Source organism: Vicugna pacos, chromosome 15, assembly GCF_048564905.1.
Source record: "Vicugna pacos chromosome 15, VicPac4, whole genome shotgun sequence".
Taxonomy (NCBI): domain Eukaryota; kingdom Metazoa; phylum Chordata; class Mammalia; order Artiodactyla; family Camelidae; genus Vicugna; species Vicugna pacos.
In genome coordinates, this window is record NC_133001.1 from 6489323 (window position 1) to 6505172 (window position 15850).

The 15850-nt window shown below is 35.9% G+C and overlaps 2 protein-coding genes across 3 annotated transcripts in view; both read right to left on the minus strand.

Moving 5' to 3' along the window:
• Positions 1 to 15850, minus strand: part of LOC102538218 (retinol dehydrogenase 12-like) — a 305649-nt gene that overhangs the window by 62605 nt on the left and 227194 nt on the right. The window lies entirely within an intron of this gene.
• ALMS1 (ALMS1 centrosome and basal body associated protein) overlaps positions 1 to 15850 on the minus strand; it is a 135787-nt gene that overhangs the window by 55544 nt on the left and 64393 nt on the right. For both annotated transcript variants that reach the window (XM_072937564.1, XM_072937565.1), the window contains 2 exons: positions 9239 to 11085; positions 1916 to 2157 (listed from right to left, as the gene is read on the minus strand). In XM_072937564.1, coding sequence (XP_072793665.1) covers positions 1916 to 2157; positions 9239 to 11085 — 2089 coding nt within the window. The remainder of the gene's footprint in view (positions 1 to 1915; positions 2158 to 9238; positions 11086 to 15850) is intronic.

Below are 15850 nucleotides of genomic sequence, written 5' to 3' on the forward strand. Positions count from 1 at the left end.
TAATATACAGAAATCTGTTGCATTTCTTTACACTAACAATGAAATATCATAAAAAGAAAGTGAAAAGAAATCCCCTTTAAAATCACATCAAAATGGATAAAACAAGTGAGGAGGGTAGAGCTCAGTAGCAGAGTACATGCTTAGCATGCATGAGGTCCTAGGTTCAATCCCCACTACCTCCATCAAAAAAATAAATAAATAAACCTAAAAAAAAGGATAAAACATCTAGTAATAAACCTCTTGGGAGGCAAAGGACCTATATTCCGAAAACAGTAAGACACCGATGAAAGAAACTGAAGATGACACAAACAAATGGAAAGATACACCATGTTCTCGGGTTGGAAGAATCAATACTGTTAAAATGGACATACTACCCAAGGCAACCTACAGATTCAATGCGATCCCTATTAAATTACCAATGGTATTTTTCACAGAACTGGAACAAAAACTTTTTACATAAACATGGAAGACCCTGAACAGCCGAAACAATCGTGAGAAAGAAAATGGAGCTGGAGGGATCACACTCCCTGACTTCAAAGCTACAATAATCAAAACACTATGGTACTGGGACAAAAACACATAGATTACTGGAACAAGATAGAAAGCCCAGAAATAAACCCATGCACTTACGGTCAATTAACCCATGACAAAGGAAGCAAGAATATATGATGGAGAAAAGACAGTCTCTCCAGTAAGTGGTGCTCGGAAAACTGGAAAACTACCTGTAGAAGAATGAAATTAGAACATTCTCTAACATCATATACAAAAATAAACCCAAAATGGATTAAGGGCCTAAATGTAAGACTGGATACCATAAAACTCCTAGAGCAAAACAAAGGCAGAACACTCTCATGTAAATCGCAGCAATATATATTTCTTTGCTCCATCTCCTAGAGCATTGGAAATAAAAGCAAAAATAAGCAAACTGGACCTAATTAAACTTAGAGACTTTTGCACACCATCATTAAAAAGTCCATAAATGATAAATGCTGGAGAGGGTGTGGAATCCTCCTACACTGTTGGTAGGAAATGTAAATGGTGCAGCCGCTATGGAAGACAGTATGGAGATTCCTCAAAAAACTAAAAATAGACTTACCATATGATACAGCAATCCCACTCTTAGGCATAGATCTGGAGGAAAATATAATTCGAAAGACACATGTACCCCAATGTTCACAGCAGCACTATTTACAAAAGCCAACACATGGAAACAACCCAAATTTCCATCTACAGATGACTGGACAAAGAAGATGTGATGTGTGTGTGTGTGTGTATATATATATATATATATATATATATGTAATTTAATACTACTTGGTCATAAAAAAGAATAAAGTAATGCCATTTGCAGCAACGTGGATGGACCTGGAGATTGTCATTCAAAGTGAAGTTAAGTCAGAAAGAGAAAGAAAAATACCATATATCACTTAAATGTAAAATCTATACAAAAGGATACAAATGAACTTATCTACAAAACAGACTCAAAAAACCAACCAACCAACCAACCAACCAACCAACCTTTTGCACAGCAAAGGAAACCATAAACTAAATGAAAAGAGAATCTACAGAATGGAAGAAAATATTTGCCAATGAGGGGGGCAAGGGGTCAAAAAAAACTAAACCCAATCCAAAAATGTGCAGAAGATCTAAACATATATTTCTCCAAAGAAGGCATACAGATACACCAGTCAGAACAGCCATCATTAAAAAGTCTACAAACAGGAAGTGCTGGAGAGGGTGTGGAGAAAAAGAACTATCCTACACTACTGATGAGAATGTAATTTGGTGCAGCCATTATGGAAAATAGTACGGAAATTCCTTAAAAAACTAAAAATAGAGTTGCTATATGATCCAGCAATCCCACTCCTGGACATATATCCAGAGAAACTCTAACTAGAAAAGATACATCTCTTACCATTAGTGCCATGAGAAACAGTAATCTGTTGTACTGAAGATGATGAAGCAAACCTGACAGGAACATTGCCCAGCTTCTGCGTACTGGTCTCTGGAATTTGATGTCCACGGTCTTTAGCATTAACAAAAATCTCAGATGAAAATATGGCTTTTCCTGGACTTTCTGTTGTTATCTGAGTAACTGCATCAGAAGACATTTTTCCAGAGAAGGAAGAAACTGGGGCCTTAATCTCCCGTGATGATCTGAAAGAAAAAGAGAAAAGGACACAGAAGGTCATATCCTTGCCTAATCAAATACTCTAATTTCATTCCAGAAGTGGCTTCAGGGAATATTTTGTGGCGATACATCAAAACAAATGGTTAAGTTATTTCTGCAGCACCCTTCACTTTCTTAGATACTTATTACAATGTGATCATGAATGAGTACTTTTATTTATTTTAAAATCTACTTTTATTTTCAATTTAGAATGCTATTATGTAAGTTAGCTGAAGAAAGGGTATTTTTTAGTTAAAGTGAAAATACAATCATTCCTTTTTTTAAATTACTGGAAGTCCATTATAAATTAGGGGACTGTGTAAATGCATAGAGTGTACAAAATAAACAAGAAACTAAGCCTTCCCTCAAAAAGTTTATATGTCAGTGGGAGAACTGGAGGTTTTTAAGGTTGTAATTACATATAAAAATTATAAAGACTCCATATTAAAACAGAATGGAGCAAATAAATGATGGTATACAAAGTAATAGGAGGGAGGAGACAAATCTTCCTAAAAGAAGAATTCCAAATAATATATGTAGGTATCTTACCCCCCACCACCACCCACCTCCCCACAAGGAGATGAAGCTTAATCTCTCCCTTCTCTCTTGAGTATGGGCTGGATTTAATGACTGGATTCCAAAGAAGAGAGTATAAAAGGAGAGAAATAGTAACTTTTAGTGGAGCAATGTAGCAAACACCATGTTATCCAAGAGATGATGGCTCACATCATGTGAACGTTACACACTCGGCTGTTATGATGTGATGAGAACAGCACTGTGCTTCTGCGATATTCTTTACCCAAATACATAACTCCTGTCTAATCATGAGAAAAACATCAGCCAAACTCAGAAAAATTCTACAAAATATCAAACCAGTATTTTTCAAGACTGTCAAAATCATGAAAAACAAGGAAGGAATGAGGAACTGTCACAGACCAGAATTGACTAAGGAGACATGACAACTAACTAAATGAACATGATATAGTGAATTGGATCCTGGAACAGAAAAAGGTCATTAGTGGGAAAACATGAAATCCAAAATAAAATCTGAGGTTTAGTTTACAGTAATGTATTAACATTGGCTTCTTAAATTTGAAAAATGTATTATGAGAGTATAAGATGTTAACAGTAGGAAAAAGTGGGAGGGGGTAAAGGGAACTCTACAATCTTTCTGTCTTTTCTGTTAATCTACAATTATTTGAAAATTAAAAAGTATATTTTTAAAAACAGTAATATTGTGCTGAATTATATTGGAGTAATGCTATAATATATCACAAAATCAGAAGGGCTTTTAAATCTCTACCCTCTGCCTACTATCCACTAACTGAAAGGACAATTGTGAGAAAAGAAAATAACAGGCCAATCTCCCTCATGAATACAGAAGCAGAAGTCCTACAAATGTTAGACAATCAAATGTGTGTGTGTGAATTCCTACCAAGATGGCTTACTCCAAAAGTGCAAGATGAGTTAACATTCAAAAAGCAATCAATTTGATTTACCACATCAGTAAATAGAAGAGGAAATGTATATGACCATTGTCAATATAGTCAGATAAGGCATTTGATATAATTTAACAAAAAACTCACAGCAAAGGGAAACTACAAAAAACTTCAGAGCCACCATCTTATTTATTATGAAATGTTGGAGATTGTTCACTGTGAGATCAGGAACAAAGCAACTCTTATCAACTCTTATCTTTTCTATTCAACATATTAGTAAAGGTCTTAAATGGCATTAACAGTAGGACACAAAAAAGAAATGAAGATATAAAGATAAGAAAGGAAGAAGTAATACTGTTATTTTTCATATTTGATATGATTAGGGATATAGAAAGTCCAAAACAGATAACTTACTAGAATACAGAAGGTTTTTAGAAAAGTTGCCAGCTAAGAAATCAGCTTTTAAAAAATTTCACATTTTTTAGAACCTGAAAAATTATAAAATTAAAAACTAAAAATGTCATATACACTACCATCAAAACATCAAATACCTAATAATAAGTATAATAAAACATGTTAAGAACCTTAAATAGAAAACTTAATGTAGAGAGAAATTAATGATGATCTAAGTAAGATTTCCAATTCCAGGAAGGATGTACAGGCATGCTTGTTTTCCTGTGCTTCACTTTACTGTACCTCGCAGACACTGCATTTTTCATAAGTTGAAGGTTTTTGGAAGCCCTGTGTTGAGCAAGTCTATTGATGCCATTTTTGCAACAGTGTTTGCTCACTTCATGTCTGTGTCATATTTTGTTAATTCTCACAATATTTCAAACATTTTCATTATTATTATACTTGTTACGCTGATCTGTGATCTTTGATGTTACTATTACAAAAAGATTATAACTCGCTGAAGGCTCAGATGATGGTTAGCATTTTTTAGCAGTGAAGTCTACTCTTTAATTAAGGTATGTACATTTTTTTAGACATAATCCTATTGCACACGTAACAGACCACTATGTTGACTACTGTAAACAAAACTTACTGGCCCTGGGAAACCAAAACATTCATATGACTCTATTATGATAGTCACTTTATTGTGGTCTGGAATAAAACCCATAATGTCTCCATAATAATATGCCTGTAGTAGGCGGCAACAGGCCATCACTCTTGCAACAAGTAAACAAAATTGGATAAATTATAAAAACTATAGTTTAAAAATCATAGAACTATGGAAGCAATCAAGAAACAGTATCAACTAATATGCTAGAAAGGGACATTTAGAGATTCTGGGCTGGGGTTTGGTGTAGGGAGACATACTTCACTGAAAAAGAGAAATCACTAGAGCTTTTCATAAACTAATTTGATGACATGATGGAGTAAAATCTAGCAGAATGTCAAGTCAATTTTCCCCTGCAGGACATTTCCTTAGTGTTAGGATGGTACGGGATGATGGGGGACTGAGCCAGGAAAGCAGAGTGAAATTTCCTGCATAGTCATGGCACTACTAACAAACCAAGCCCCACCAGATAGAGGGGTCTGTGACAAACATTAGGTCTCCTCCTCAAGACATTTGCCAGATTTTGAACCTGCATAAGGCAGGAAGCTAACTAACTGATGCCTGAGGGAGACAACTTTCAAAAGTGAGGAATTAAGAGATCTACCAGGCTTGCAACAAAAACCCAGAAATGCCACCCCCAAGAAGGGAGTTGAGTCAGAAAAAGTGAAATCATCTTCAATGTTTCAGTGTATATGAGACAAATTTCCACTGAAAAAGTGTAACTGCAGTAAATACATACTGGTTTCCCTTTACATCTGTTAAAGCTGTGAGGGCTGAGAGGGCTAAGAGCCTAAAGAACTGAGCTCAAACATCTGAAATACTGAACCGAGAACGCACCGTAATTTAACTACTAAGGAAATAAAGATCTGTCAAGCTAAAGCAAAAACCCAGGGAGGCCACAAATCAGGAAAAAATCATAGGTAGAATGAGACAAATAAAGCTCCAACCCAACTCTGACCTAGTAAAATTCTTGAGATGACTGGAGTGACCTGCCATTCCACCTGATTAACAGAGAATAGGGTAAATCTTCTCTGGTGCAAAGTAATAGCATCTTCAGTCTCTATGATTTTTTTTATTCACAATGCCCACCACACAATCAAGAATTATAAAATTTGTGAAGCAGGAAAAAATGACTAAAAATTAAGAGAAAAAACACAAGACAAACTGATGTACAAAGGATTCAGATAGTGGAGTTAGCACAGAAGGTCTTCAAAAGTGATTATTAATATATTGAGAGTACAAGATAGGGATTAATAGATAAAAATAAGGAGAATCTCAATAGAAAATTAGAATCTATTTAAAAAAAATCAAATACAGACAAATAAAAAATAAGAAAACTGGTCCCCAGTTGGGGGGAAATGGGGAAATATTTGTTTGTCAAAGAGTACAAACTTCCAATTAGAAGATGAGTAAATTCTGAGGATCTACGCACAGCACTGTGATGATATTAACAATAATGTATTATATGGTTGAAAGTCGTTGAGAGTAGATCTTAAATTTTCTCACCACAAAAAAGTAATGATAATTATATGACCTGATGGTGGTGTTAGCTAATGCTATGATGGTAATTACTTTGCAACATATGTGTATCAAATCAACACACTGTAAACCTTAAACTATGTTATACGTCAATTTTACCTCAATAAAGCTAGAAAAAAAATCCTATTCTCAAAAAAAAAAAAAAAAAGAAACAAGAATTCTTTGGAAAAATGATTTCAGAGCTAGGGGAAGGTACAGTAGCCAATATGAAAATGTTAGTAGCTAAAACTGAAACAACTTGAGTACTTTTGCATCCAAAGAATGAAATAAATGTCCTTGAGTCCATACTGATGCACATGAAAAACTAATGAAATAAATAAATGGAGGAGGAACAACAGTTCTTGCTTACAGAAGAATGCCAATTAATAAATGTAGAAGGAATGAAGGAAATAATGAAGGAACTCCATTGGAATATCAGAGTAACGACTGCTATGGGCAAGATCCACTTGAAGAATGCTAAAATTAGTGATCAAAGTTTGAGCAGAAATAAGATATTTGCATAGTCTATCAGTATCCCTCAAATATTTAGTACTTACAAAGGAAAAACATTAACTTCATGGTGGAGCATATTGGTAGACAGTACTTTGGCCAAGTGATCAAGGTTAACATCACCAGTAATGCTTAACAATTTGATGCGTTCCCTGACAAGATGCACTGAAAATGCATAATCTCCATCTAATCTTTTTTTATATAAATAACATCTTTTTTTAAAGTTACTGTTCTCATGTATTTTTATTTTATTTTATTTTATTTGGGAAGGAGGTAATTAGGTTTATTTAATTACTTTTTCAGTGGATATACTGGGGATTGAACCCAGGACCTGGTGCATGCTAAGCTCACATTCTACCACTTGATCTATACTCTCCCCCTCTCAATCTAATCTTGAGACAACATCAGACAAAGCCAAATTGAAAAGACTTTCTCCAAAATAACTAATCAATTCTCTTCGAAGTGTCACGGTCATGAAAAATGAGGAAAGACTGAGAAATTGCCACAGATTAGAGGAGACTGAGGAGACAAGGAGACAGGATAATTAAATGCAAAGTGGGATCCTGGGATGGACCTGAAACAGAAAAGTGGCAAAATCAGGGGAAATCCAAATCAGTTTATATATTTTACTAAAATTTTATATCAAGAATTTCTCAGTTTTGGTTAAATGTTTTACTGTTATGATGTCATAGGGTAATCCTAATATAAGGAGGAGCTTTAGCAAAGGGTATTCTGGCAAACTCTAAAATATCCCTGCAAGGATCTCTGCCTCCTGGTACTCATGCCCTTGCTTAACCCCCAACCCTTGACTTAAGGGTGATTTCTTTTCTCTCTAATGGAATGTGGCAGAAGTGGTAAGATTCACTTCCAAGCTTAGGTTACAAAGACGATGGCTTTTGTTGTGGGCACCCACTCTTGCTCTCTCACTTGCTCACTCTGAGAGAAGCTCAGCTGTCATATGTGAGCTGCCTTATGGAAGGAAGAAACTGATGTCTCTGGCCAGTAACTATGTGAGTGAGTTTTGGAGGACATCCTCTCAGTCAAGCCTGGAGATGGGAACACAGCTAGACCCAATACCTTGTTTGTAACCTTGTGAGAGACCCTGAGTTAGAAGAACCCAGCTAAACCATGCCTGGATTTATGACCTACAGAAACTTTGGGGTAATATTTATTGTTTTAAGCTGCTACGTTTCAGGGTAATACATTACACTGCAATAGATAATTTACACAGGAGCTCTTTCTACTATTTTTGCAACTCCTCTGTAAGACTAAAAGTATCTCAAAATAAAAAAAGTTTAAAACATATACTTACATTTGTTTTATGCACACACACACATGAGTGTGTATATGTATATATAGTTTCAATTATTTGTGGACTCTGGTGTCAGACAAACCCAGGTTCAAATGCCACATCTAACACTTAATGGCCATGTAATTCTGGGCAAAACATTTAATTTCTCTAAGTATTAGGTTCTTAAAATCTATAAAACTGAAGTAATAATCTCTAGCTTTGATGATTATACTAAGTATAAAGTGATACACACATCAACTGTAATGCCTGGTATTTAGTACATTCTGAACAAACGGCATTATTATTAGTTCATATTTATAATCACCTATAATTTTCTTCTCATTCAAGGAATTCAGCTCCAATAACTTGGCATTTTACCACTTAGAAGAGTTTAAGTGTTGTATATAAACCTGTCAATCTTTTAATCCTCACAGGGTTATCACAAGTATTAAATGAGATAACATATTTAAGTCCCTCACTGCCATGACTACCACATGTGGATACTGATTAAACATTTTTTCCCTTTTTTCCAAGGCCAGTGCTCCCCAGTGCTACCTTCTCAACTATAAGGTGGAACTGGGTTATGTGCTTAGCCATACGGTAAGCATCTCATTAATGTAAAACTGAATTAATGACAGTCTTAAAATTAGGCTGAGTAATATAAGTCGAATGCATTTATCCCTAAACTGGGTTTCCATTCCTACAGACACTGTGAAGTTGAGTAACACATTAGGGGGTACGTTAAGTTGACATGTATTGCTGGTGATATTAACTTTGATATTTGGCTAAAGTGATGTCTGCCAGGAATCTCCACTGAGAAGTTACCTTGTTTTCATTGCAAATACTAAATATTTGAGAGGAATCATGAAATGGAAACAGAGAGGGAGACAGGCAGCACATGCACATATCCCCACCCAAAGCCTCGTCTTCAGCTTATCTCCAATGTGATAAACAAGGAATTAGTAAACTGTACCACTCAATGACTGAAGATTCTTCTCAGAGAAATTCAGTGTTTTAAAACACTTGATGTCAAGTCTTGTCAAAAGCCCTTTGAAAGTATAAATATACTACTTTCAGATGTTTCCTCTTACTCAGATATTTATTCCTTTAAAGACTTCTAGAGAAGGCAAATACAACCTGCTCTAAGAGAAATCATACTGCCTCTCCCCCAAGAACTTACATTTGCTTAAGTATTTTAAACCCTTTATCACAAATTCCATCAGCTTGCTTGTCATCACAATGAGACTCACCGATCTGCAGATACTGGAGTCCCTTCTGGACTGGAATATCCTTCCAAATCTGAAATGTTCACTTGTGTTTGCCTTGAGGTTACTATCTGGCTGTTCTGAAAAGGTATGGTTTTCAAGTCCTGAGTAATAATATTACTATCTGGAAGAGGAGACTGTACGACTTGGAAGTCCGGTGAAGATTTAGGTCCTAGAAAACCTAAAGATTCTTGATCCTGTGCTATAGGTTTACTGGTCAATAATTTGGAGGTTGGTTCCAATGATCTTGAAGATACAGTTTGTAGGTCAGAGTTAAACTCACTATTCATTCTTGTTTTAGAGGCAGGATCCAATGAATGAAATCTTTTATCTAAGGTTCCACTATCCAGCTTGGAAGGAGTCTTGGGACAAAGAGTTATACGAACGTAAGAAAGTGCTTTTCTATTTGAAGGTGGAATAAATGTGGATGTTATTACTGTACACTGATCTGGGACTGACGGGGAGACCACATTATTGGATTTGGCTTCAACATTTATCATATCAGAAACATGTAATTTAGGTTTCTGCTGATTATTCTTTTCTACTACATAATCCTGACCTTGAGCAAGGGGGGCATGGTGTTTTTTCATGGGATCTACATCTGGGGCTTTGCTTTGTTCAAATAGCTGGCGCTGCTCAAGAAAAATGGAAGAAGGAAGATCTGGAGCTATATAATCCTGCCTTTGAGGAAGGGGAGAGTGGTTTTCTCTCACCTGATGATCTACATGTGGGGCTTTCCTCTGTTCAGAGAGTTCTCGCTTTTCAAGAAAAATACGACAAGGAAGCTTTGGAGCTATGTAATCCTGATGCTGAGGAGGGGGAGATTGTTTTCTCACATGGTGATCTGCATGTGGGGCTCTGCTTTGTTCAAAGAACTCTTGCTGTTCAAGAAAAGTGTGCGAAGGAAGATCTGGAGTAATAGTTACATTCTTCTCTTTTGTTCCTAGTGTGGAACTTGGTCTGCTCATGCTAACAAGGGTAGGGTTATCAGAAGAATGAACTTCCTTGAAATTGCTACCATTTGCACTGCTACTGGGCTTAGAATGACTGTCTTTAAAATCTGATCTTTCTAAGAGTTTTACTTCTTGGTGAGAATGTTCAACAGATAATTTTTGGCTTTGCCTACTACTTTCTGTTAAAATAGTCACAGCTTTACCTGGTGACTGACTAATGATTTTACATGATGAAGGGGAAGAGGTTTTCTGTTTTAGATCTCTAGGAGGATTTTGCTCTTCAGTGAAATGGGAATTAAATACCCCCACAGATCCTCCAGTACACTGGCTACCTTCAGTAACACCAACCTTAAGAAAAGAGGAATCTGAAAAACAATTAGAATGTCGGTGAGATGAGAAAGTGATGGAGGTAGTAAACTTTTTCATGGGTTCTGGGGGCAGCGCCTGTGGTGAAGAATGATAATCCATTTCTTCAGGTGGCATACAAGTAGGTTCTACTAATTCTGATAGCCAAGGATCCAAATTTTCACGGAATGGCATTCGAAGACCCTCGCTAATTTTCAAGTCATTAGCTGTAAAGTGTTGAAATGGGGAATGACTTTGTAACTGCGAGGAATTCCAAACTCTGAAGTGGGAGTTGCTCTGGTCTACACTTGACTTGGAGAGGTTAATGTGCCTGGTCCTCCACGATGATGGGCTCCACTGTCTTCTTCTGATCATTTCTGAGGATTCAGCAGGTCTGAAAACATAAGGGTGGCTGTCCAATTGTGGTTGTTCAGCAGTTAGAGTCCGGAAACATCCTTTTTCATGGCTCTCAATAATAATGTGACTACATACAGCTTCTGACTTGCATCCTATTCCCCGTGGACTCTGTAAACCCTAGAAAATATAAACAATTCTTCCTTGAAGTAGTCCGAGTAGTTTTATAAAAATCAGTTTTCTACCTAGGCTAAGAGCTTACCGTGAAGGTAATATTGAGCTTTTACAACAAAACAGGTTAGAACACCGTAAGAAAAAGACAGTTATCTATAGAATAAAATGGCTTATGATAACTAAGACTACACAGTTTTTTTCTAAAAATTTTTCACTAAAGTAACAAAAGCAAAGACTACTGTTGTCCCCCAGTATTCTCACCTTTTTCTTTTAGTACCAGAGGTCCCTTACCCCAACTTCTGGTCACATGACCATCAAGCTGGAGAAGTTTCCCATTTCTTTTGCAGCCAGATGTGACCATATGACCTTGCATTGGAAGAATCAACATTATCAAAATGGCTGTACTACCCAAAGCAATCTACAGATCCAATGCAAACCTTGTCAAAATACTGATGACATTTTTCACAGAACTAGAACAAATAATTCCAAAACTTATATGGAATCATAAAAGATCCTAAATTGCCAAAGCATTATTTTCTAGGTCTTTTTTTTCTTTCTTCTTTTTTATTTTCTTTTCTTGTTGTTTGATGACTAGAGAAGTTCCTTTAATATTTGTTGCAAGGCTGGTTTGGTGGTACTGAATTCTTTTAGCTTTTGTTTATCTATGAAGCTTTTGATTTCTCCATCAAATCTGAACGAGAACCTTGCTGGATAGAGTATTCTTGGTTGTAAGTTTTTCCGTTTCATCACTTTAAATATATCATGCCACTTCCCTTCTGGCCTGTAGAGTTTCTGCTGAAAAATCAGCCGATAACTTTATGGGAGTTTCCTTGTATATTATTTGTTGCTTTTCTCTGCAAATAAATTTTACTATTTTCATATAACCTTTTCCAGAAAAGCCGTAAAAACTTTTGTTACATCCCAACAATGTTATCATTAGATATGGAACAGACTCTTAAAAGATACTACTGGTTCAGCTCAACAAAATCCAACACTCTTTCATGAGGAAACCACTCAGCAAACTATAAATAAAAGGGACTTTCTCAACCAGATGAAGGGCATTTACAAAAGATGCACAGCTAACATTGTACTAAATGGTCAAAGACCAGATGCTTTGTCCTTAGGACAGGAACAAGACAAAGGATGTCCATTCTTCTTTTTATATTCAATATCATATTGAACGTTCTAGCCAGGGCAATCTGGAAAGCAATTCAAAGAAATCCAGAAAGGAAAGGAAGAAATAAAACTATCTCTATTTGCAGATGATATGATCTTCTATATAGAAAATCCCAAGGAAACCATACAAAACCAAAAAGGATTAATAAACAAATCCATTAAAGTTGCATGATATGAGCTCAATACACAAAAGTCAACTGTATTTCAATACACAACAAACAATCCCAAAATGAAATAAAACAATTCCATTTACAATAGCATAAAGAAGAAAATACTTAAGACAAAATTTATCAAAATAAATATAAGACTAATACACCACAAAACATTGTTGAAATTACAAGATTAAAATAAAAGGAAAACTGGTCCAAAGGATTAGAAGACAATGTTGCTAAGATGGCAATATTTCCTATATTGATCTGCAGATTTATAGATTCAAGGTAGTTCCTAGCAAAATGCCAGCTGGCTTCTCCACCCACCCAAAATTGACAAGCAGATCCTAAAGTTCTTACAGAAATTCAAGGGACCCATGGTAGCCAAAACAATCTGGAAAATGACAAAGTTGCAAAGTTGGAAGACTCACTTTCTGATTGTGAAGCTTACCACACAGTTACAGTAATCAAAACAGGGTGGTACTGGCACAGCAACAGACACATAGGTCTCAAGAGAATAGAACTGACACTCCAGAAATAAATACTAACGTTTATGATGAATCGACAAAGAGGCTAAGAAAATTCATTGGGAAAGAATAGTCTTTTCAGTGAACAGTGCTGGGACAACTAAATACCCATGTGTGGAAGAATGACTTAGCACTCCATACATAAAAACTGCCTCTAAAGGGACAGGCAAACAAAAGTAAAAATATATAAACTGGACATCAAAATTTAAAACTGCATCAAAGTACACAATCAACAGAGTTAAAAGGCAACCTACAGAATGGGAGAAAGTATTTGCAAATTATATATCTCATAAAGGAATAATATCTAGAACAGAATTCTCACAACTCAAACAAAAAAACAAAGAGCCCAATTCAAAAATGGGCAAAGGTCTTTATAAATCGACATTTCTCCAGAAATATACAACTGGCCAACAAGTTCAAGAAAAGATGTTCAAATCACTAATAAGGGAAATACAAATCAAAAGCACAATGATATATCACTTTATACCTGTAGGATGGCTATTATGAAAAAAAATACAGAAAATAACAAATGTTGGTAAGAATGTGAAGAAATTGAAATCCTTGTGCACTAATGATGGGAATGTCAAATGGTGCACCTGCTATGGAAAACTGTATGGCAGTGCACAAAAACATAAAAACAGAATGACCATATGATCTAGCAATTCCACTTCTGGGTCTATACCCAAAAGAATTAAAAAGCAGAGTCTTGAGGAGATATTTCCATATGCTCATTTTCACAGCAGCATTATTCAACAGCCAAAAGCTACTCAAGTGTCTATTCATGGATGAATGGATATACAAATGTGGTACATATACACAACGGAGTATTATTCAGCCTTAAAAAGGAAGGAAACTGACACATGCTACAACATGGGTGAACTCTGAGGACATAATTTTAAGTGAACTAAGCCACATTGTTCGAGGATCAACTCTAAAGTGTCTCAGTGTGCAACTCCAGTTCATGCTGCTTGGAGTTCATTAAGCTTCTTGGATGTATACATGTCTTCCATCAAATTTAGGAAGTTTTCATCAATTACTTCATCAAATGTTATTTTTGTTCTTTCCTTCTTTTGTCTTCCTTGGAACGTCCATGATATATATATATGTTGGTATGCTGGTGGTATCTCATGGCCCTGTTTTTCTTCATTCTTTTCTCTTTCTGGGCTTTCAAGCTTGATAAAGATCAACTGACCTATTTTCAAGTTCACTGATTCCTTTTACTGCCTGCTCAAATCTGGTACTGAAACCTTCTAGAGGATTTTTGAGTTCAGTTATTTTATTTTCAGCTGTAGAATTTCAGTTTGGATCTTTTTTATAACTGCTATGCCTTTTTTGACATCTCTACTTGGTGAGACATACTTTTCTTGGTTTTATTTTTTTGACCACAGCTTTCTTTAGCTCTTTGAACATATTTAAGAAAGTTGATTTAAAATCTTTTTCTTATGATTCCTAGGCTTTCTCAGGGACAGTTTTTATTAATTACAGTCAATCTTTGAACAACGTGGATTTCAACTATGCAGATCCACTTATATGCAAATATTTTGCAGTAGTAAACACTACAGTACTACATGTCCATGGCTGGATGAATCCAAAGATGAAGAGAAATCACAGAAATGGAAAGCTGAATACAAGTTATATGTGGATTAACCCCCACACTGTATTTAAGGGTCAACTGTACTTTTTCCCCCTGAGAACAGCCATACTTTGCTTCTTTAAGTGTTTCATAATTTGTTGAAAATTGGACATATCAAATATAGTGTGGCAATTCTGGGTATCAGATTCTCCCTCATCTGGAACTTGGTGTTGCTGCTTTTTATGGATTATTGTTTGATACTTTTCTAAGCTTTTTTTGTAAAAAGTCTTTATTCTTTGTTGTGTGTGGCACTGAAGTCTGCGTTCCCTTAGCTTAATTCTCAGCTATTATTTTGACAGTTTCCTTAAACACTTGCAGTCAAAAAGAAAAAAGAAAAACAACCTCTCTCAGTCTGTTCTGATTTCCTCTATGCTGAAGCACTCCAACACTTAGCCAGATCCTTTACAGCACTGCCTTAACCTTCACTTACAGCTTGTGCAATGCAAAGCCTGAAAGGTCAGCCAGAAATGAAAGTTTAGGGTCTTCCTCAGCCCTTTTCTGAGAATCAGTCCAGCTCTGGGCATTTCCAGTATAAGCAGGGAATTTCTCAGTATAAGGAGGACCTTTAACAGTCCTATTCCCCATGTTATGTCCTTTCTCAACTGCTTCCTTCCTAAGCTTTTTGGTGTGTCTGTTGTTTATCCTAACTGTTATCCCTAGAATCAGGCTGCTGCAGCCAATACTTTGGCCATAAAATGCTTTTGCCAAACAGGGAAGTTGCCTCAGCCCAGGGGAAGCTCCTAGTTGAGTAAATCAAAGGGAAGCCCCTACACCAGTCCATTAGGGAGCTGTCAAACAGGCTGAAGTACTCAAAAACAATTTTTAAAGAGTAAGACTTGTATTTGCACCCTCTGTAACTACGAACCTGCATCAGGAGTGTGATCTGTTATTTTCAAAGCTACTGCAGATTGGGGGACAGTTAGGCACTATTTAAGATACTTTAGTGCTCTCCTACTGTAGTACAACAGCTTTTTACTTCAGTAATCATTCCTTTTTTTTTTTTCAAGTTCTAACTAGGTTCCAGAGCTTTACTAAAGTTGATTCTGACAGATTTTTGCTAGATTATTAGTTATTTTTGTGCAGAAATGGAGCCCTGGCATTCCCTACTTGACCATTTATGGTAGCATCACTTACAAATGTTTTATATGTATAAAAAAAGTATCTGATCTTTGAATATGCTGATCGCCAATTTCAAATACAGATTCTTTACCATACTGAGCCATTGCTGTTCTACTCTAACCCAAAGAAAGATATCTAATTGGGAATAGCTTTTTAATTTTTATTCC